The 23,373-nt window shown below is 39.1% G+C and overlaps 1 protein-coding gene across 4 annotated transcripts in view; it reads left to right on the forward strand.

Moving 5' to 3' along the window:
• The first annotated feature begins 521 nt into the window (after positions 1 to 521).
• The window catches only part of PSPC1 (paraspeckle component 1), a 61,047-nt gene continuing 38,195 nt past the window's right edge, over positions 522 to 23,373 (forward strand). For all 4 annotated transcript variants that reach the window (XR_011339723.1, XR_011339724.1, XR_011339725.1 and 1 more), the window contains exons 1-6: positions 522 to 997; positions 3,487 to 3,788; positions 6,428 to 6,523; positions 7,494 to 7,690; positions 10,358 to 10,442; positions 11,390 to 11,498. Coding sequence is in view for 1 of the 4 variants with exons in the window: in XM_069883506.1 (XP_069739607.1) it covers positions 620 to 997; positions 3,487 to 3,788; positions 6,428 to 6,523; positions 7,494 to 7,690; positions 10,358 to 10,442; positions 11,390 to 11,498 (1,167 nt within the window). In the remaining 3 variants the exon portion in view is untranslated. The remainder of the gene's footprint in view (positions 998 to 3,486; positions 3,789 to 6,427; positions 6,524 to 7,493; positions 7,691 to 10,357; positions 10,443 to 11,389; positions 11,499 to 23,373) is intronic.

The raw sequence follows: 23,373 nt of genomic DNA on the forward strand, positions 1-23,373 counted from the left end.
AATGGCCTCAAGCTCCGCCGGGGGAGGTTTAGGCTGGACGTTAGGAAAAAATTCTTCACAGAAAGGGTCATTGGGCACTGGAACAGGCTGCCCAGGGAGGTGGTTGAGTCACCTTCCCTGGAGGTGTTTAAGGCACGGGTGGACGAGGTGCTAAGGGACATGGTTTAGTGTTTGATAGGAATGGTTGGACTCGATGATCTGGTGGGTCTCTTCCAACCTGGTTATTCTATGATTCTATGATTGTCTGAGTCCATGAGTTTAGAGCTACCTGTGGCCGGGCGCAGTGGGCGGGGCCAGGAGAAGGGGGCGCGGCCTGCAGGGCAGCAGCCGGCCGGGCGGTGGGCGGGGCTTGGCTCAGTGGGCGGGGCCCAGCGGCCCATCGCGGGGCGAGCAGTGGGCGTGGCCGGGGCGAGTGGGCGGGGCACAGAGCGAAGGGGCGGCCGCGGTCTCAGCGGGCGGGGCCGGACGCGCGCGCGCTCGCGGCGGTGGGCGGGGCCTTCCCCCCCGGGGCGTTCTAAGGCGCCGCGGTTGGCACGGGCGCCATTTTGAATCGGCTGCGGGTCGGAGGCGGCGGCCGAACCGGGCTCTGCTACCCATAGAAAGGCGGCGAGGGCTGAACATGGCGGCGAACAGGAACCTGAAGCAAGTGCGGATCGAGAACAGCTCCCCGGCGGCGCCGCTGGGCATGGTGGGGGGCGGCGGCGGCGGCGGAAACCTGAAGGGGTTGCGGGGTCTGGAGGCGGAGAGCGAGGCGGCGGCCATGGCGCTGGGGCCGGGCAAGGAGGGCGGAGAGGAAGAGCAGGAGGTCGGCTTCACCATCGACATCAAGAGCTTTCTCAAGCCCGGCGAGAAGAGCTACACGCAGCGCTGCCGGCTTTTCGTGGGAAACCTGCCCACCGATATCACCGAGGAGGATTTCAAGCGCCTCTTCGAGCGCTACGGGGAGCCCAGCGAGGTCTTCATCAACCGGGACCGCGGCTTTGGCTTCATTCGCCTGGTGAGGAGTCGCGCGAGCCTCGTCCCTCGCTCCCTGCCCCCTCCGCCCCTTCCCCACGTTCTCTTCTCGGGCGGGTCGAAAAAAAGGGCAGTGGCTGCCCCTCGTTCTCTCTCCTTGCTGCTGGCGCTGCTTCCCCTCCCCTCTGTCTTCTCTCCCCCCTCCCCTTCCCTCCTCTTCCCTCCCATCTGCGTTCTCCCCCCTCTGCCTCTCTTCCCCTTCCCTCTCCTCTTCCCCCTCCTCTGCCTTCTCTTCCCCCTCCCCTTTCCTTTCCTCTGCCTTTTCTCCCCCCATCCCTTCTCTCTCCTCTCCCTTTTCCTCTGCTTTCTCTCCTCCCCTCCCCCCTTCTCTCCCCACTGCCTTCTCTCCCCGCCACTCTGACTGCCTTCTCCCCCATATCCCCCACTCCCTGTCCTTTGCCTCCACACATCGGAGCCGCAGACCTGCATTGTGTGCAGCCTTCCCAGCCCCTCGCAGCTGGGTTTTCCCCTCACTGCTCGGGTTTCGAGTCCTTCCGCCCGTGAGTGGGGAGCTGAGGCGCTGCCACAGCCGGTTAGAGAATGATGGAATCGCGCGGTTGAAGAAGACTTGAAATCATTGAGTCCAACCGTATCTGTCCACCACTAAACCGCATCCCTGAGCACTTCATCCGCCCATCTTTTAAGTACCTCCAGGGATGGTGGCTTAGCCATCTCCTTTGGCAGTCTTTGCCAGTGCCTGAGAACCGTTTCAGTGAAGAAATTTTACTTGATGTGTAATGTGAACCTCCCCTGGTACAACTTAAAGCCATTTTCTCTCATCCTGGGAGAAGATACCAAACATCCACCTCCCTAAAACCTCCTTTCAGGTAGCTGTAGAGCGATAAAGTCTCTCCTCAGCCTCCTTTTCTCCAGGCTAAACAACCGCAACTCCCTCAACCTCTTCTCATAATCCTTGTTCTCCAGCCTCTTCACCAGCTTCGCTGCCCTTATCTGGACGTGCTCCAGCCCCTCTGTGAATGGAAAATGTGGCTGCACGATCTGCTTTGTTTGTGTCATAGCTGTATAAAGGCTTTCCTTATTTAACTGGGCAAACTTACTGTACCTTAGGACTAGAAAATAACCCCTTTTTTTGTGCAGAAGCAAATTTTAGGCTGCATAATTCATTTTGAGCATAGGTTTGGTCTGTGAAAATGTGGTGAGTTTTAAAGGCTGGGCAGAGCTGTTTGGAAATATCACTGCTCACATATTGTGAAAACAATGTGTAATCTCAGAATTGCAAAGAAATAGGACCCTGGGTTCTTAAAAACTATTTTTGTCCAGGTAAGACTAGATTTTTAGGGGTGATCCAGTATTTGATCAAACATGCTCAAATTTAGCATGCAGTAGAAGAAGTAATCTGAAAAGCTTCTGATACTGTATTTAAGTATTGATTTTAACATGCAGGATTAGTTGTCATGACATCCATGTCTAGAATGCACTGACTTATATCATTCTAGAAATAGCTTTACAGTGCTTTGGGTTTCTCTAGAGTTATGATTTTTCAATATATTTTACTGTTAGGAATTTTTTCTTTTGTCGTTAGGCATCTTCAATGTTAGTGCTTGAGGCATTCTGCTGTACTGATTTTACCCTGAGAAACCCCCAGCCCAAAATAGCAATTTTCTGGAGGAAGCGTGGTACATTTACGTGTCACTGCTCAATTTTGTTTAAATTAGGTGTAGTTTTTATCTGAATTTCTCTTTCCAGTTATGTTTAAGGAGTACGTCATTTAAGTTTACTGAATCAGCGGAACTGTTGAGAAAATGGTGGTGATCTAAAGAAAAATTTATTTGTATGTAAGGGATTGCAGATGTCAAACTCAGTGAAAATCTCTGAAATGGAATAAAGGGTAGTTATTGATGTAGAGTGTCTCGTGGATGTGGGCGCGGAAAGCCCATAAACATAAGAATGTATGTGAGCAAAGGGGGTAGTCTCATCATTTGTTGATGAAAGTCAAGTTGGGCATGCATTGAGAGCTCATCCAGGAGTGGTAATGGGCAAGTGTGATGTTTTCACTTATTTAAGAACAAAAGCCCCAAACATCTTAGATCCTCTAGTGTAATCTTTGAAAATGCTATTTCTTACTGTGTGGAGCGTAGGATACAGAATACGAACATTTGAGTAGGTAAATCTGAAAAAGCATTAAGTTTTCACCTTTGCTGAAAGCCTTTACAGATCAGCACGAATGTATCCATTGCAATGAGAATTTAAGTTCTCAAATACACAAAATAAAGTTTGTGCCAATGTAGTTTTTTAAAATAAGTCCTAGGGGATGACAAATGCACAATTTTTTTTCAGTCACTGGACAGGAACTTTGAATTTTTTTTGGGGGGGAGAAGGAGGGAGAAAAAAGGTAGAATGACCTTGATGTGCTCAAGTTAAGGAAAAAGACTTGTCTATTCTCTGTGGGGCAACGCAGAAGTGGATTTGTCGTCTTTGAAAATAAAAATTATATTTTCTGTCTTGAAAAAGGAATCCAGGACACTGGCTGAAATAGCAAAGGCAGAACTTGATGGTACTATTTTGAAGAGCAGACCACTTCGAATTCGATTTGCTACACATGGAGCTGCCCTAACGGTCAGGAATCTTTCACCTGTTGTTTCTAATGAGCTGCTGGAACAAGCATTCTCTCAATTTGGGCCAGTGGAAAGAGCTGTTGTTGTAGTGGATGATCGTGGCAGAGCTACAGGAAAAGGTTTCGTAGAGTTCGCAGCAAAACCTCCAGCACGGAAAGCTCTAGAAAGATGCAGTGATGGGGCATTCTTGCTAACAACGTAAGTTCACAGGCTTCTGTTTGAATTTGTGTATGTATGTCAGATATGAAGGAAAACTGCTTTCATGGGTATTCCCTGTTTGGTTTTTTTTTTTAATTTCTAGATTATGAAAGCCATAAGATGATTAAGGTGTTTTAAATGAATATCCCAAATACTTCTGGGTTTGGGGTTTTTTTGTGTGAGGGAAACCATCTTTTTCTACTTACTGTTTATGTCTTGTAATTACCATATGAGGTCTGATAGCAATGTTTTGCTTTTCCTCGTTCACATGCAGTTATTACTTTTTCCTTATTTACATAGTAGGGTTTTTTCTAGTGAGACTTTATATTCACTGATTGCGCTCTTCCTGGTCCTGGTTAACAATGTGACAAAACAATATTCCTGCCTTTCTTAACAAAACAGTGCATTACATTGCTGATCTTTCTGTAAACTGAGGAAAGTGTTCCTGCATTTACTTGTATTTATTTTATTTGTGGCTTTTTTTTTTTTTTTAATTTGAAAATGAAGACTTAAGATTCTGCAGAAGTTTATAGCAATGATCCCTGGAGAACTTTTAACAGCAAGCAAGCTTTCAAATTGTAGCACTTCTCTCTTGCATGTATAATTTCTGTACTTGCTGAAGAGAGCTGTTAACTGCTGTGCTTTAACACGTTCACTAGTGACATTTTCAAATGCTTTTTTAAAGACTGTGAAATGAGGCATTTATTTTATTTTTTTGATTCTGATTTTGGAAAATAAGACTGTGGTTCCACAGCATGGAAGCTTACTGCATTGAAATTTGTGCAGTTGTTCTTTTTCTTTTCCTGCCCTGGCTGTGCTGTTGATCTTTTATCAACTTGAGAACTTTCTGATACTTGCATAAGCCCCTTGTGCTTGCTAAAACAACAGAAGAGTATTCAGCTGTTTTTGTTGGGTTTGTTTCTTGCTGCTCAAGCGTATGAAGGTGATTGCTAGCAGGGGTGCTATGAACATGAGGTCTGGCAGAGGAGAGGATAAGGCAGGAGGAAATTTTGCCAGGAGGAGCTTGCAGGTGGGGAAAGGGTCTGGAACTCCTTTTTCTTGTGATAATCTCATAAATCTTGTGTAACACTGAACTGACCTAGTGGCTGTGCAGTAAATTCAGCGTGAATACGTCTTTACTGTTATCAGTAGACGCCAGGGATTGTTCGTATCCCTTGGGTTTTCTTGGCATTAGTATTCGAATGGAGGCACTGTGAGCCAGACCAGGGAACTAATCTAGTTCAGTGTTACACAAATGCTATTCTCAGCATGAGGGATGTGGCAGGGAAAAAGAAGCTAGGGTATGAGAAAGGGTATTCTTATTTTACTAGCTGGATAGATGGATTGGATTGAAATGACTGTCTAATTGTGGCCTGAGTGAAAAAAAACACTTGAGCTTTGTCTTGCTTAGGTGGCTGGTGTGCCTTAATATGCACTTATAAAGGGCGTTATCGTTAATTTGCTGCCATGATACTTCTAAGTTTTGCTTCAGAACCTAAAATTTTACTCTTTTAGCTTAAGAATTTTTACCAGATCAGGAGAAAATCTTCGAGGTCATGGGCTAACTGTATCAAAACTAAGCATTTGAAACGCTAATTTAGAGATTTAACATTGTTGTTTTAAACCCTAACTTGTTAATATGGTAGTTCAGTTGCATTTAAAAACCAGAACTGCCAGCAATTGCCGCACAGGTGGCATCAGGAGCAAGTTGCTGAGTTATGCTCTGTGATTGCAGAGTTCAACTCAATGCCCAAAGCTTTCTTTTTTCAGCTGTCGATGTTTAAAAATGTATTGATTTTTTTTTTTCTGTGAAATGACCTGGAAAGTGAGATAAACATGTGGAACACAATAAATAAGCGCTGGTGTTCTGAAAGTAGTCTTTAGCTCTTTTATCCCTTTAAGATGTGTATTATAAGCTGTGCTCCCAAGACTGATGCGGAGAGCTTTTTCCACAATTCAGGATCCTTGTACTGCTGTTCTTTGCAGTACCGGCTAATACTTGTACAGATAATGATAATTCAAGGAAGGTATTTTCAAAGATTAATTAGGATTCTTATTTGTGAGTGTATGGTTATTCAAAGAATGGATTTTAAATAAGTTAAGCAGGAAGGTTTTTCTAATCGTCACTGGAATATTAATGCCAAAATATCAAGCTGTTCTCAATTGTAACTTTCAAAATTAATTTCGTCTTCTTTGGAAATATGAATAGGTTGTGTTGCTCTATTTTGGGTTTGTTTGTTGCTTTTCCAGTATAATCATGGCCCTCGTGTTGGCTCGCTGATGAAGACAAAAGGGTTGTTCCTTCCTAAATATCTTGCGGTTGTTTGTAGATGGTTTTGAGGCTTTTAAAAGTCTTTAAATACTTCATAGGAAACAGAACTATGTCAAGTAAGCTGTGGTTTCTAGGTATAATAGCTGGGTTTGGGTATGGAAGTGATTATTTTTAAAGGTAATTCTTTAAATCAGAAAGATAATACTTAAAATCAAGATTCACTGAAGTTCTACGATATAAGGAGAATTTACATAGCAAAGGAATTACAGATAACATGTTAGGTTTCTGGAGCGTTTCCTCAAAATACTGACAGAACTTTGAACTGCATCATTTATGATTCAAGTATTTGATTGAAACTTTCTTCCAGAACACCTCGACCTGTTGTTGTGGAACCAATGGAGCAATTTGATGATGAAGATGGGCTCCCAGAGAAGCTAATGCAAAAAACACAACAGTATCACAAGTAAGTTGTGTTTAGCGTTTATGAAACATGATTCATTACTCGGTTAACTTAGTAAATACGTGCTAATTTTTACTTTGAGTTTGTGTAACAAGAAGTGATGTCTTGTACGTTATGCTGTTTTGTGTCAAAGAATTAAATAGGACCTTGCCAAGATTTTCTAATTGTAAAAATTGGACTTCTTGGTATAGCATTCTGTGCATGTACTGGCCTACACTGAGATCAGTTGGAGTTTGTTGCTGGCTGAGTGTTTATGGATTAGGGGATAGAGATTTGTATACCCACAAATTCTTTGTTCTCTCAATAGCCCCTTAACTGTTAGTAAAGTCAGTGGGGTGTAAAACTTTGCAGTTGCCATTGTTCAAATAAAACTGTGTTATGACATGAGAAAGTGATTCTTGATCATGAGGTGAGAGAAAAGTCACTTAATCTGATAATATTAGTTATTGATTTTGAAATGATTGCCATTTAGAGATCACATTGCTTGACGCTAAAGTGCGTGTTCTGGTAGAGCTGTAGAATACCATTTTTTAAAAATATACCACTGTTAGTTAATAATGCTAGAATGTGACAGAAAATGTTAGCACATTCTGATGTTTAGAGATTCTTGGCTAATATTCAGAGGTGTCTAGTAACATTTGATATTTAGTCAAATAATTGGTTTTATGAATTGACTGCTTGCTTTAGAAGGCTGAACATAGTTAATGTAGCATTGCAGCTTAGTATTTTGTACTGATGTAAATATGAGTTTTTATCTTAATTATATAAATTGAATAGGTGTTTATTTGGACAGTTTGTCTGATCATATTGTTGTAACAACTGAGTTAACTACATTCTAAACTGGTCAAAACTAATATGACAGGTTGATTTCAAGTCTGATATGTGTTTGAAGTGCTTGTTTAAAATCTCTTTGGCTGTTGATAAAAATCTGTCCGTGCCCTTCTGTACATCTTAACTGTAAAATTTTTATTAGGGAAAGAGAACAGCCTCCACGTTTTGCGCAACCTGGAACATTTGAGTTTGAGTATGCTTCGCGATGGAAGGCTCTTGATGAGATGGAAAAGCAACAGCGTGAACAGGTTGACAGGAACATTAGGGAAGCCAAAGAGAAACTAGAGGCAGAAATGGAAGCAGCTAGACATGAGCATCAGCTAATGCTGATGAGGCAAGGTAAACCTCAGATAATCTACTAGCATTAAATTTGTTCTGTTACAGATTTTCTTTGTGTAGCACATTGAACTGTATGTAAAACCTGGAGATTTTGCCAGATGTTTTTTAATTAAAAGCATTGGATTGAGAAAAAGGAAGTAATATTTCTCCTTAAACATATTCCTTCATGATTTGTAGGAATGGATTAAGTAACTGATAGAAGGGTGATTGTCTAGGTCTGTTTTCTTTTTAAATTTGTCTGTTCTGTGATCCTCTGGTATTTAAATGTTCCAGTTGCTAATTTTCCTTTTTTTCCTTTGAAACTTAGCTGAGAAGTCTGTGTGCATAGGATTATATGTATGTAACAACTCAAAATAGCTCACAGCTACCATGAATTTCAGTAATTCTTGAATTAAGATCCTGTGTCCCTCTTTTGTAATTGTTTGGACATCTTGTCTTCTGCTAGTGCTGGGAGGGATGGAAAGTCCTCTGTCAATTTCTTTCAAGTGCTCCCTTTAAAAAGGGAGCTGGATGGAGGTTGTGTTTCTTGGAAAGAGAGGACAATAGGAAGGCAAGTTTCTTCACTCTCTGCTTGTTATCTTTCTCCCCAAAACATATTTTTCTCAAAATACTGTGGACATGCAGTTGCTGCTGTCCAGTTCAGAACTATTGAACTGTTGCCTGATTTTAGTTCTCTCTGTGTGACTGCTAAATTGCAGGATTTGATTGGATAAAGTTTAAATACGTTACAAATCTGTTGGAAAGGATGTCAGGGCATTTGAGCATAGAATTTATCTTTTTTGCATATCTGATGCACAAACGACAGATTTAAAGGTGCATTGAAACAGTCATTCTGAAATTTATAGTACAGTACATTAATTATCGGGACCTAATTATAATATAGGAAGGGTGAGCTTATTAGAGTCTGTATCTTCCTGCAGGTGAGGTTTTATAGAAATTGCTTTATGAGAGCTAGCAGGACTTGAACTAAAATAGGTTGGCTTAACTGCTCTTTTTTTCATGATGTGTTAATACTGAAGGTAGACTTCATTCTTTGATATGTGTGCTGTTTCACTTCTAAGTGTCATGTTTTGACAGATTGAGTCAGAAGTAATTTGTAAAGCAGAATATGTGTTTCCACGTGTAAGTAAATTGGCATGATGTTTCTGATCTACATATTATAGAATCATAGAATAACCAGGTTGGAAGAGACCCACTGGATTAGTGGTATGCTTAAGGCTTTTGTAAATGTTCCCTTATAATGGTGGTTAAATAGTTTATGAAAATACTAGAAAATGCATCTGAATTTAACCAGAAGCTTCATTTTTTATCAGTTACATGGAAGTTGCGCATTGGTATTTTTTTTTTTAGAACCTGAAAAGTCAGCAGCTAAAACAAGTTAAAAATCTTTTTGGGCTTTGTATTCCTGCTTATAGGATTAACTTCCGAGGCGAGAGTACACTTTCACCTGCTCTGTGCTTTGTGGAAGGTTGAGGAGAAAACGAAGACCTTATTCTCTTAAGGCAAAGAAAGCGCAGAAGCTAATAATCGTGCTTTCTGTCTTTTTTGGTTTTGTTTGTTTCTACAGCTGCTTTAGTGCAGTTTTTTTCTGTTCACAGTAAGAGCCTTTGTCCCAGCATTTGTCAGTCCAGATTTACCATCATTGCAAATCTTTTAATTTGAATGGCTCTGTGCACAGCCCAGACTTCTAGATCTGTGTTTTCATGTGGCAAGCAAGGCTTTGTGCCAAGATTCTGCCATTGTCAGATTGTACTGGATCATAAATTGCTATGCAGAACTTCTTGGAACTGTACCATGAAACAAATTAAGAGGACACTGGGAAAAGTAGGATTTTACATGATAAGAATAAAGAGGAGTAAGTGATAAATTTGTAGCAATTAGTGGTGAAGTAGGAAATCCTGTGCCAGTGTATTAACCCAAGGAAAAGGAAATGCTACATAGATATAAAAGAACAAAGAACTGCTAAGGAAACACCTTCTCCCACAGTGGACGATACTGAGCGTAGACTGAGGTAGTTCTTTACAAGAGATCAGAAACTAGTACAGCAAGAGTAATTGCTGTTAGTTGAGCTGTGCTTTTTAAGAGCGCTTAAAGTGCTTTTTAAGAAGATGTGGCTTTTCCTTCCTGGTGGTGTTCGAGATCTGTCCTTTCTAAGTTGCTATAAGCGGAGTCATGTGATAAGTCTCTCAGGAGGCTCAGATTATTGTGCACTTGACGTTCGTATCACTTTGTCTTGACGTGTGCCATGCAGTGGTCTGCAATAGGTAATGGGGATCATAAGTGCATATATATATTATACTAGTTTTCTTGCTCATGTGACTTTATCAATACACAGCAGGGAGAGAAAATTGATTCTTTGCCCTAGATTTAAAACCAGGATGTGATTTTAAGTGATTCTTTGTTTGAGAACTTCAGATTTCTGTTCCCATACCTGCTTCAGAGGCTTTGCCAGACCTGTATCTTTCCTTGTTTCTGTGAACGCAGGATCCAGGTGTAGTTTTTTCATATACTAGGCTTAACTTTATGGGAAGAAATTAGTTAAATGTGTTAAGAAATTTCTTTAAAAATTGAATATTAGAGCTGTAATCTGATAGTAACAACAGTTATTTGTGGTGTTGCATTGTTGATTAGCAGCTTTTATCTTTATTACATTTTTAATCCTGTTAGATCTCATGCGACGCCAAGAAGAACTGAGGCGTTTGGAAGAGCTTCGAAATCAAGAACTTCAGAAACGCAAGCAGATACAATTGAGGTATTTTGTCTTGTACTGTGCAAAGGTGTGGCATACAGCTGCTGTAGCCTGGCATGAATTTAGATACTCTAGCTTGTAGAGCTCACTTTTCACAAAAAAAAAAGTTTCTGCTGCTAAAAAATTGCTTTTCAGAAGCATAATGTGTGATGTTCTTGAACAGAAAAAAGGTGACTCATGCTATTATCAAGAAGTTATTTCCATTATTTTTTGACTTCTTTCTCATTTATTTAAGCTCTTTCTGTGGTAAATTTTTGAGCTATCTAAATAGTGTAGAGATGTCTTAAGATTTTTTTTGTTTCACATGATTTATTTTAACCTTGTGACTGAAGCACAGGTGCGAAAGAGCTGTAGTAGATATGAATGTGCTTCTAAGATTGATGGGCAGATGATCTGCAGGTGGAATGTAAATTTATAGGCTGATATGAGATTTTGGGGAGTATTTTCACTTGGTATTCACGTATGTTGCTGTTTGTTCTTTAAGACCTGATTCATGTAAATCCTGCTTCTACTAAAAATTAAAATAACAGGCTTAGTATTATCATTTGAATTGAGTTTATGCTTTTAATTTTAATTAGCACAAGAAATGCAGATGAGAAAAAAGAACAAAACACCAACACCTCATGCAGTTAAAAATGTCTCTCTTGGCAGTAATACAATGTTTTAATCCATAATGACTTGTTAAAAACTGGAGTATTCTAACCTGCTTACCAGTATGTAGCCAGAAAAAGAGGTCTAGAATGCACTGATGTTGTAATTACCTGTATTCCAGTTAAAAACAAAATACAATAGTATTCAGACCCATCAGGTGAAGTAAATCAGTGCCTTACGTGATACAAAACATTAAATAATGATTAGTTTTGTTTATATGCTTGATCTTATCTCCTGAGATTGAGTACAAGGTTGAATAGGTCAAGAGTCTAAGTTGGCATTTTTAAAACATATTCTAGACATGAGGAAGAACATCGACGGCGTGAGGAAGAGATGCTGCGCCAGAGGGAGCAGGAAGAATTACGGCGACAGCAGGAGGGAGGATTTAAACCAAATTTCATGGACAATGTAAGTAAAATTCTATGATGAAAGTCCAAATTGTAAAAGAATTTTCTATTGTGATATTTTTATTGCTAGTTGTTGAGCTGCCTTGTTTACTGTTTTTCCTTCATTGTTCCATTGTTCTTATGAGTGGAGTGGGACAAAATTAATGGCATAGTATTCTCTTGTACAGTGACATCAGTGTCATTTTTCCTATAAGCTGGTGACGTAAAGTTTCATTCAAACGAAGAGATTCAGATAATTTTTTCTTCAAGACATGAATTTTTCCAGTAAAGTAATAGATGGGAGGTCATGGGAGTAAATGATTTTTCCATCAGGAAGTGCCCTAGTTTGGATGAAGGTTTAAATTTTAAGCCAATTCAGGCTGCTAAGCTTGTTTGAATTGCTTGTTTTGGTTTGTGCTTAACTTATGAAGATTAATATACTTCAGAAACAAAACAAGCATTTCTAACTTTCTGTGGAGTTTAAAATCAGTCTCCGCTTTAACCCTACTGTAAACCTAGACGAGGAAAACCTTGAGTCTTTACTGAAGGAGACTAAAATATGAAGTTGGAAAAAAAAATTACCCTCTGCTGTAAAATCTACACTATTTATATTAGAGGTTTAGATGCGTTCTGCCTTTGAAGAGCTGTCCTTATGACTAGCAAAATGGTGGTATTGGAGGAGTCAGCTTCTAAATTTTCATGGTTATCTGTTTTGGTCAAGGCTGATTTTTTTTTTTTTTTTCCTTCTCTACCAACCAAAGCAGTTAAATGAACGCAGCCTATGTTGTGAATACTTTAGTTTCATGAAAGAAGGATACCTTTTACTGTTACAGCTATTCTTAATGAGGAAGCAATGAATAAGCGATGCACACAGCGCTGTCTTATATTCTTATAATGAGTGTAGTCTGCAGGAGGCAATTTTGCACGCCTTCACAGGTACAGCTTGATACATAAATAAAAAATACACTGCTGGTTTCTCATCTACTTTCTGATTTTGAGTTTTGTGGGAGAAAATATGTTCTATGCCGTAACATTTTCTGTAGGGTTGAGAAGGTTATCTTATCTATGTTCTGAGACATCCTGAAATAAGTTGGAAAAGAAATAATTTCTTGTTCTGGGCAGGATGTTTCCCCCTCCCCCCCATCCTCTGCATCTTAGTGTCTTTATAAAAGATGGAGAAGAAGCAAAATCCTTTGTTACTAACAGCTTAGAGTTGATTTTGCTGATTGTTTGATAAACTTGTAGCAGGAAACAGTCACTTGTTTTCAGATGTGCTCACACTGTAAAAGAAAACACCTTTCAGCATGTCTTTTGTTTTGGGTGATGAAGATGAAGAATTTAAACCTCATAACATCCTTTAGTGTGATCCCACATGTTATTAAACATATTTATGAAATAGCATTTAACAATTGTCTGATGTAATTTAGAAATAGCCCTTTTCAATTGTGACTTGTGTAGTGCCAGATAAGCAATTTCTTCTTAATACCTTCACGTAGCATCTTTCGGGGTGGCCTGACTTTCTGACCCGGTAAGCTACCTGTCAGAATCCTCCTGTGGCTGATCGGCGAGACTGTGCTTCTCTGGAGCTGCAGGAAGGGGATGCTGGGGAGCCAACCCACCAGCTTGAGATGGGATTCCAGTGCTGTTAGGAGACTGTGGCCTATGCCCTGCAGCTTGGGGCGCTAGGAAAATTAGATGATGTTGGCCACAGCAACCTCTGTTGGTTTTCTTCTTCAACTGTCTTTGGGATTATGCTGCTTAGCCCTTGTGCTTGAATTGCTTGCCACTGTTTGGCCATCCTCATGCTTATGTGCCTCTTTAAATTCCAAACTCTGTGAATAGAAACTGTTGAAGTGATCTGCTAGACCTGGCAAAAATGTAGCATGAGAAGGGAAAAGGAATGGTTGGACTGGAAAGCATTTCAATCACTCTGCATAAGTTTTGCAACTTTTACACGATGACATTTTTAGGGGAAGGAAAAGATAGAAGAACGCTTTGGGAGAGCGTAGCTTTCCATGAATTGCATTGCTGGAACTGTGTGTTCATCTGAAACGAATTAATACACTGCAGGAATATAAAGCTGTAGCTGTGCAGTGACAACCCTACCAAAAGGATCAGAAGTTCTATGAAGGAACATATAGTACAGGAATATACAGCACTTTTTTTGTAATGTGAGAAGTTGAAGTGGCTTTTGCAGTAACTTAAAAAAAATGTTTTCTTTAGTCTTCAGACCAGTCTTTAGGGGTCTGGTCCTGTATGAACTTATGTTTCATTTCTGTTAACCTTTGAACTTTAAGAGAGGAAGAATTGAAACAAAATTCTGAGTGATGTATTTATTTACTTCCTTTAGCAACTGTTTCTAACAAGGACAGCTGTGTAATACTTTAAGCCTGGCCTGCCATTTTATAGGCCTTCATTATAACATGCCTTTAGAGAACTACTCAAGTTGTATGGTGTGGCAGTTTGGAAAACCCTTTGCATTTTGCAGCAGAGAAGAACTGTAAACCATTTCTGGAGATTGCCAAATGATACGTAAAATCTTTTTTCAATCTAATAGACTTTAAAATCCATCTAAATTTGTTTTTTATTTCTTCTTGCTAATACTTGTGAACAAACTCCATCTGATAATTACTTCTAGTCTCAGATTACCATTGTACATACACTGGAAAAAGGTTACTCTCTCTTTTAAATGTTTAAAGAGAAAAAAATGCATTTTGTTATACTGGTGAATAGTTTTTATTGTGTGAGGTCTTGATAAACTTTATTAGCATAGGCCTTAAAATATACTAAACTCTTCTGCCAACCATATATTTAGAAGGAAAATAATAATTGTTTCTAATCCTTGTTTTTGTTTCTTAAAAGCTTTGAAAAGTAAGCTTCCTTCACTTATATCCTATCCCTTTTTACTGTTCAGTATAAGAGAAGGACATAAATGGTAAGTGCAATGACAACTGTAATTGGAACCTCTCATGTAAGGCTGGAGTATTAGGCTTTCCTGTTTAAAGCTTCTTTCTGTTATCGTCTGTATTTTTTCAGTGTGACTGCTTTTGGAAAATGCCTTGTACTCAAATTTAATACAGTTGCCAGTTACTTGATGTAATTGCTGATGAAAATATTTTCTGTGTAGGAATTTCCCTTCAGGAAGCATTCTTGTTCATGGTGATGTACATTAAAAAAATTCAGTTGTGTTGTTAATCTCATAGGTAGCCTAATGATGCTTAACCGATTTATAAACCTAGTTGTGTGATCCCCAATAGATATGTTACTGATAAATGCGTTCATATGGGTTAGGTTTTTTTCCCTGGCTTTTGTGTAAGTCAGTTGAAATGTGTTTTTACAGCTCAATATGTCTGTGTTCTGATTTCACCATAGCTTAAAATCAGGAAACTTGTCTCTCTGTAATATTTTGTTGACATTTATTTTTCATAAGTATTTCTTGCTAAAAAAACGAGCTTGCTGATGGTGTTCAGTGTTTTGTTTTTCAGCAGCACAAACATTTTTTTAAACATATATAGTACTTCTAAGTGCTAGTAATACATTACTTATTCAGACTGTGCACTGGGTGCTGTCTTGTTCTGAGCAGCTTGCATAGATTGACATTGTTCCATTGCAACTCCATCAGAGCCTTTTTAGTAAATAATTCCAGTTCTGGCAACTACTTTTGTTTATGGCACCAACTTAGAAGATGTGATATGGACTTAGTGTATTAAAATACTTTTAATGCATCTACAAAATAGACCAAAATATGTAGAAGCTGGGGTCTTAGTTTTATGGTGCACAGATTTAGTTCTGTAGCACAAGTGCAAAATAGTGTTAGGTGGGTTTTGTGCTTAGTGAAATAATAGCAGTGATACTGGCCTACAGCTTACAGCTCTTTTTACTGAAGGTTTAAAGAGGGAGTTGGGATTTTTGTGTGTTTTTATCCTCTACCCTACAGGGAAACTCCCCCTTTTCAAGTGTAACTTGCATATGTAAGGTACTGTTCTTGCGAGTTCATCGGTTTCAGCTTCTGAATGCTTGACTGTCATATTAGATGGCATATTAAATATTTAACTTTTTTTTTTAATCTTCTAGTCTTTTCAAGAGTTTTTTCTAGATGTTGTTTTGTTTTCCTTTAGTTTTTCTTACACAGGACTTCTGCTGCTCAAGCGTGTTATGCAAGTGTCAGCATAAACTGCCAGCCTCTAAAGCCATAGAGATTGCCTCAGTAGCAGAGGTTGTGGTGGACTTGGATCAAAAGCTGTAAAACAGATGAGAGCAAGGGAGTAAAAAACCACATCCCAAAACAAAATGAAAGCTCATAGCTTCAGGAATGCCAGAAACTTGATTGAAGAAAAAAAAATTAGTCTTTGTTGTAAGAGTTTGGTCCACCTTTGGAGTGGTTTGTAAAGGTAGCTTCCCGCTTCTTTATTTTTAGCCTGCTGAGGTATCTTATCCCTCAGTTCTACATTCACTTACAAGTTTAAGACTGTCAGAGTCTGTTGGGTAATTCAGGAATAGTTTTTTCACTTCTTTGCTCTTAAGTGAATACAATTGGGTTTTTTTTTCTATGTTCTGATTTCATTATGCTCAAAAGCCCCAGTTATGTAAGAGATTTGAATTTTCACTCAATGTAGAACTGTTTTCTACCTGTTCAAAACTAAACTAAGCTAAGGCAAATTTCCAACAATAAAAAAGGAATAAAAATTTCCAAGGAACTTTTCAAATTTGATCTGTTTTCTGCTAATAAGAAATTTTGTTTTTATAATCTTGACAGCCTAGTGTACTTAAAGAAGCTCATGGTGGTAGAGTCTTGTGAGGTTGTATGAATATAGTTTCTTTTTCTTAACAAACTGCTATAAAGCTGAGCTGCTTTATAAAAGCTTTTTTTGTAGCATTTGTTTGGGAGAGATTAATGACTGTCTTATTGCAGTCCAGCATATATACTCATGGAAGAAGGAAGTAGTTTGTGTTTCACATCTTAAAAGGTTTTTAAGGGAAAACTAGCTTGGAGAAAGGCAGATAATTAAACATAGAACCAACCCCAAACCAAACAAACCCACCCTCCCACACACCTTCCCAAAAAAAACCCAAACCACAACCTGAGAAAACATTCCTGTTTTCTTGGTGGTAGATTTCATAGAATTATATAATGGTTTGGGTTGGAAGAGATCTTAAAGATCATCCAGTTCCAACCCCCCTGCAATGGGCAGGGATACCTTCTACTAGATCAGGTTGCTCGAAGCCATATCCAGCCTGGCCTTGAGGAGATCCAAGGATGGAGCATCTACAGCCTCTCCGGGCAACCTCTTTCAGTGCCTTACCACCCCGTCGGTGAAGAATTTCTTATGTCTAATGTAAATCTACCTTTCTCAAATGACTTCCCAAATATGATGGATAGTGGCTTAGCAACTTGATCTGCCATTTCCCTCGGGACCCACAGATTAATCCCATCAGGTCCCGTGGACTTGTGCACCCTCAGGTTCCTTTGATCACCTCATACCTGGTTCTCTCTTGTAGTGGGCAATTCTTCAATCTCCTGGTCCCTGTATTTGCCTTTTGTGACTTAGGTGGTTTGGCTCGAGCTCTTGCCAGTGAAGACTGAGGCAAAAAACGTCATTGAGTACCTTTACCTTCTCTGCATCTCCTGTTCCCTTCCAAGAGAGCCCACATTCTCCCTAGGCTTCCTTTTATCACTGATGTGCTGTAAAAAATTTTCTTGTTGCCCTTGATATCTTTGGCCAGATTTAATTCTGTCAGGGCTTTACCTTTCCTAATGTGATCCCTGGCTGCTTGGAAAATTTATCTGTACTCCTGCCATGCTACTTGCCCTTGCGTCTACCCTCTGTAGGCTTCCTTTTTTGTTTGATTTGGTCCAAAGGCGTCTTGTTCATCCATGCCTCCTGGTATTTTTGCCTGACTTCCTCTTTGTTGCCTGGAGTCCTTGCTCCTGAACTTGGAGGAGGTGGTCCTTGAATATTAACCAGCTTTCTTGGGCCATTCTCCCCTCCAGAACTTTATCCCATGTTACCCTACCAGGGAGATCCCTGAAGAGGTCAGTCTGCTCTCCTGATGTTCAGGATAGTGAGCTTGCTGTGCACCCTCCTTGCTGCCCTAAAGATCTTGAACTCCACTGTTTCATGATCACGGCAGCCAAGACTTCCCCTTGAGCTTCACATTCCCCACTGGCCCTTCCTTGTTGATGGGAACAGGGATCAGCTTAACACCTCTTCATGTTGGCTCTTCTGTCACTTGGAAAAGGAAGTTATCATCAATGCATTCTAGGAACCTTCTGGACTGCTTGTGCCTCCAACAGGTACTGAGATGTTTGAAGTCCCCCATGAGGGCCAGGGCTTGCAGACAAGGTGCTGTGCCTGTCTGTCTTTAGAGGGCCACATCCACTTCGTCTTGGTGATGCAGTAGCCTGTAGCAGACTCTCATTGTGACACCTGTTTCTGCTCTCCCTTTAATCCTGGCCCATAAGCTTTTGAGCAATTCCTCATCCATCCCCAAGTGGAGCTCCGTGCAGTCCAGCTGGTCATTGATGTAGCAGTTGGTGTTCCCTCCTCATATCCCCTGGCTGTCCTTCCTAAAGAGCCTGTATCCTTCCTTTCCAAAATTCCAGCTGTCGAACCCATCCCACCGTGTCTCCATGATGCCAGTAAGATCCTAGCTCTGCAGACGCGTGTGCACTCTTAACTCCTTGTTTATTCTGCATGCTGGCTGCATTTACCTTCAGGTGGGGCCCTGATGAAGTTTGACTTCAGTGACCAAATTTTTTCATGTGCATAAGGCAGCATAGACTAGAAGTTTGAGCAAGCAGTTTATAAATACATGCATTGCTTGTGGTCTTGGGTTTTGGCAGCAGCACTAATTTTTTTCTGTTTTTGCAGGATCACAATGATACGTATCAGTAGGCACGCTGAAATCGTGCACTTCTGTTCCTCAAACAGTGGTTTAGATACTATATTTGGTGCTTTAGGCAAGAATAATAATTCCTTAACCGGCCTTGAAATGTTACGTTTGCATTATTTTTGGAAACTAAGTAAATTAATTACACTGCTAGGTATCAAAACTATTTTAACAGTTTTATCTACTTGTGGTATGAAAAGACATGGCATAAAAATCGATGCAGAACTCCAGCTGTCTTTTTGTAGCATGTTACGTGTTTGTATACACAAGTAGAAACTATTTGCGGAGTAAGGTACTTTCTGATTGTATGTATTTATTTCATCACTGTTGTAGAGTGGTTCATAATTGACTTTCTAGATGATTTTTTTTTATGTGTACCAGGGATCCTGCTAAGGTAATTTTGCAGTAATGGAGCATATCATTACAATGTTAACTTTTAATTTATGACTTTCTATTTCAGTATGTGTGAACTATGTATACTTAGGGTGATGTGATAAGTTTTCCTTGTTTTGTGTTAATGGATATTTAGGAGACGTATTTCATTCTGTTACTGTTATTTACTAATGTGTGCACAAAGTGCTTCAGAACATACTAATGTTTACTTCATGAGAACATGCTAAGAGAACAAATGACTAGTCATAAATAATTTTTGTCCCTTAATATGCTGTCAAAAGTACATAAATCTCCAGGGCAAATTTAGGTGTGGCAGTCCTACTTGTAAGCATTCCCAGGTTTGTTTTCTTCTACAGTAATTGGTAAGGAATTTTTTTGCCTATGTTTTTTAGATTGTTTGGTTTTGTTTATAAATTAATATTCTTTCAGTATGAATACTGAACACTTTCTAAGGATGCTTCATACACAGTGGCAAAATGACATCAGTCTTTGACAGTCTTGGTGTTCCATGAGCGCTCAGATTGAGCAGATAACATTTTTGTTCAGTTATTAATGGAAGGGCTTTAAATGCATCTAGTGTGCTTGTTTATAAAATACTCCATTTGCGTACTTTGCTTCTCCCATTTAATGGATTTATAGATAAAAATGAAAAAATCATTAAAGAACAGATTTAATAAGCCTGTATTTGGAATTTTTAATATAACTTGTGAAAATTGTTATTGCTCGCAAGTTAAAAAAATCTAAGCCCTTCCAGTACTGAGTTAATCAGTTTTTCATCTCCTGACAATTAAGAATGAGGCTTTTATAAATAATTTAGAGCAGTCCTTTCATGTAATTGTCAGGTATATGTCCTATGTATTTTGAAGAAGCTTAAATTAATGTTTGCTTTAATAATTTTCATTTTTTCTTCCTCAGCTACTGGAGTTAAGTTTGACTTGGAGTTTGTACACGTATTTACCCAGACTAAGAAGAAATTAACTTTCAGTTTCAGTTGTCTGCTTGGTACCTATTTTGGACTTGTCCACCTGTCTAAACCCCAAGGTCTTGGTGGCATTGAGACTTGCAGCCAGAATAAGTTCTTCTACTTAGAAAAGTTTATCTTTATTGAAAGGGTCAATGTTTAAAGAAGGACTAAAACACCCAAGAAGCAGTGAGTCTTTTGAAGTAGTATTTTTGATGTGAGGAAAGTCATTTAGTGTGAGGGAAGTTTATTTGTAGATCTCATTTCTCTCTCAACAGGCATTGCCTTCCAAGTAGTTTTTTTTAGTGTAAACACTAAGCCTGTGACCTTTTGCTTAGCCTCTAACACGTTCCTTCAGCAGCTTTCAACGAAGTGGAAAATTGTAATAGTAGTAGTGCAGTAAAGTGAGACATAGAAATTAGCTTGTTTTGGTTGGGTTTCCTGTCTTCTGATACAATGGAAAATGCTATTTTTAATACAACGTCTAGCATTTTTCTCATTAATATTTCACAAACTTTCTATTGTGTAGGCATCAATTAAGTTTGTCTAATTACCAGAGCTAATGCTTGTTTTGGATATCAAGTCTAACATAAGAAAAATGGAATTTAAGTCTGTTATTTGTCTTCTATCGAACCTTTCTTTTGTTCCACTTTCATTTTCTACAGATTAGACAGTCTAGTTGGATGAATTAGCCTTTTTAATGAGTAGCTATTTGTAAAAAAAGATGAGGTAAGTCTAGAGTTGTTTTGTAGCTGTTCAGATGGAAAATTTAATGTTGCAGTTAACAGAAACTAACATTTAAGGAGTCAGTTAAATATATTTAAGGTTACCATGTAAAGATGGTTTTCCTGAGCATCATGGTTTCCTGCAGTGGCTAACAACGCCCTAATTTAGGCTTAGCATTGTCTGGGATGAAAGAGTATTTGTTATCAGTTCTGTTCTACATTACAAAAAGCACACTGCTTTTACTAGTGTTGCTGAACCAGTTTTGTTGTGGCTGGTGAAGTGTCTATTCTAAATGTGTTAATAGGAAAGATGATTAGGAGATGTGATGCCCATCTGCTAGAAGCGCTGGAGGGAGGATCAAGGGAACTACAGGCCTGTCAGCCTGATCTTGGTGCCGGGGAAGATTGTAGAGTGGCTCATCTTGAGTGCCATCGCTCAGCGCCTACAGGACAACCCGGTGATCAGGCCCAGTCAGGGTGGGTTTAGGAAAGGAAGATCCTGCTTGACTGACCTGACCCTTAGGCTGTAAATAGTGGGTTTGGTTAGATCTTTTGATGAAAGCAGTCACTGTAGCTTCAGAGTTTCTGCGTGGGGTCTTGGGTCAGGAGGTTTAACTCGGAAAAAGTTTTTCTTAATACGTTTGGATTTGTTCAGATGACCAGCTTCTTAATCTTGATTAAAATACTAGAGTTGCCTGGCGCAATGTGCATTGTTTTTCTCAGTCAGAACTCTGTTTATTCAAGTGATAAGTATCTTTCTTCATTCAAGTCTACCTTATCTTGCCCTGTTACACAGTAAATGGCTTCCAGGTTGTATAGAAGTACTAGCTGGAAAAGTATGGAAAGCTGGGAAACAATGGAGCCTGGTTTCATGACAGAAAATTTTATTGGTGCTTCTTTGTTAATGTTTTGTATGTTGAAGTGCTGTGTGTGTGGACAGGCCAGAACTTTGTTGAAGAAATCTTAGACAATGAACTATTCCGATTGTAATCCATATTCATAACATATAAAAGACTGCATATGTTTGTTAGAAGTTTCTCCTACAGGACCTCTTTGCAGTGATGAAAAAATGCTTCAGTGTTGTTTTGGAACTTCATCTTTCAGCTTCCTTCTGTCAAATACTTGCATATTCTACTTACTTGGTAACTCCCATCAGTTATGGGACTTATTTTGTTACAATTTAGTCAACATATGTAGTATCTACCTAGTGAGGAAAAATCGCTAATACAAAAGTCTGGAGAAGTTATATTCTTTGTACTAGGTCTAGAACTAAAATGCTTTTGAAGTGTTTTTTAGGTTGATTTTGCAGTGTTAAATTTGGCATTCCAGTTAATTAGTAATTTTTTTATATAAACACTCCTTGATAAAGGATATTCTTGGCTGGTTAATTTTTCTTCTGAGTAGACACTGATGGCTTCACTTCATGTCATCCTTGATCTTGCAGTTAGGTAGAATAATTTTGACTCAGTCCAGTGTTCAATCCATTTGAATATTTTTGCCTAGATTTGTTTCATGTGCAAGGAAAACTTAACATTTGGGAAATCTAAAATGCAACATTGTTTTATAACACTCAATTTTCAGTTAAATATTTTTTTGTGAATTTCTGCATCATGATCCAGTTAGCCCAATTGGTGTTACCAGTTAAAGAGCCCTTCAACTCACACCCACCAGGGTGAATTATGGAGTGCATGTTAAATAATTTGCAACTTGATCTGTGGAAATAAGTATCCCCCATGCTTCTGTGAATGCCAGTTTTGATACTTACTACTTTCATGCCACTTTTTTAACTAAAATGAAACAAGTCGCAGCATAAAATTGTCTAATATGCCCCTGAAGATGTGACATTTATTGCCAATGTAATGTGATTATATTACATGGTAATTGTTAATGTGGAGATATGGTGGATGTTGTTTTCAGAAGGTAGTTTTTGCAGGTAAGTAAACAGTTAAGTGCCTTAAATAGGCTACAAATGAAAAAAAAACTTGTTTTCAGTTGTTCCACTGTATTTAATTTGTTTTATATTTCATTACTGCTGTTCAAAAAATGAGATAAATAGAAATGGCAGAGCTGTTGCTATACATTGGTTCCATGAATCTGAAGTGGCTTGGAAACCAAATTAATTGACACAGCGTCATAGTGAGGAAGCTGCTATCTAAAGAGTTAACATAGAGATAACTCTTTTCCAGTTCTGTTGAAGTGTTCTCTAAGCACCTTTGTCTTGAGAAAAATAGTTCGTGACTTTTACCTTAAAATATTTGAGAAGCAGAATTTTACCTTCCTTGTGAGTGTTGGGCTTTTAGATCAAGGGGAGATTTTGACAAACCTCTGTTCCCGTTTGCTCTCAAACGGGCAGCAGCAGTGGCATTGAGGGAAAAACCAAACTGTCTTTGCAGTTACGCCCTCAGACGGTAAAAGGACATGGTAACATTTTCCTTTATCTCAACAGATGAGGTATAGAAGATCAAACAGGAGCATGGAATTAAAATATTTGGATTTTATTCCTATGTGCTCTTTGTATGAGAATTGTTTGGTGCCATATTTTTGTCATCTCTATACATTAATTTTTTTTGTCTAGTGAACAATGTTTTCCACAGGTTGTGAGAAAATGAGAAACCATAGTTACTTTATGTTTTTACATACAGTATTTTATGCATAACAAGTGGGAGAGATTGGAAGAAGACTCGGGAAATAATGATACTGCATTTGAAATACTGTATTAATGTATTAAATTCAGAGAAGCAGCAAGTAACTACCAGACAAAACAGTGTAGGAGAAAAGACATAAATGTCGATATGGAGTCAGAGCTCTGTAATCAACGGAGTAGGTTCTGTTGTAAATCTTGACTTACTTTACGCTATTTTCTTCTTTTATTATCGGGTTTTAGATTGCCATTTGATTTTTTTGGCCTGTAATGTAGCATTCTGAAA

The sequence above is a fragment of the Phaenicophaeus curvirostris genome, chromosome 1 (assembly GCF_032191515.1).
Source record: "Phaenicophaeus curvirostris isolate KB17595 chromosome 1, BPBGC_Pcur_1.0, whole genome shotgun sequence".
NCBI classification, from domain to species: Eukaryota; Metazoa; Chordata; class Aves; order Cuculiformes; family Cuculidae; genus Phaenicophaeus; species Phaenicophaeus curvirostris.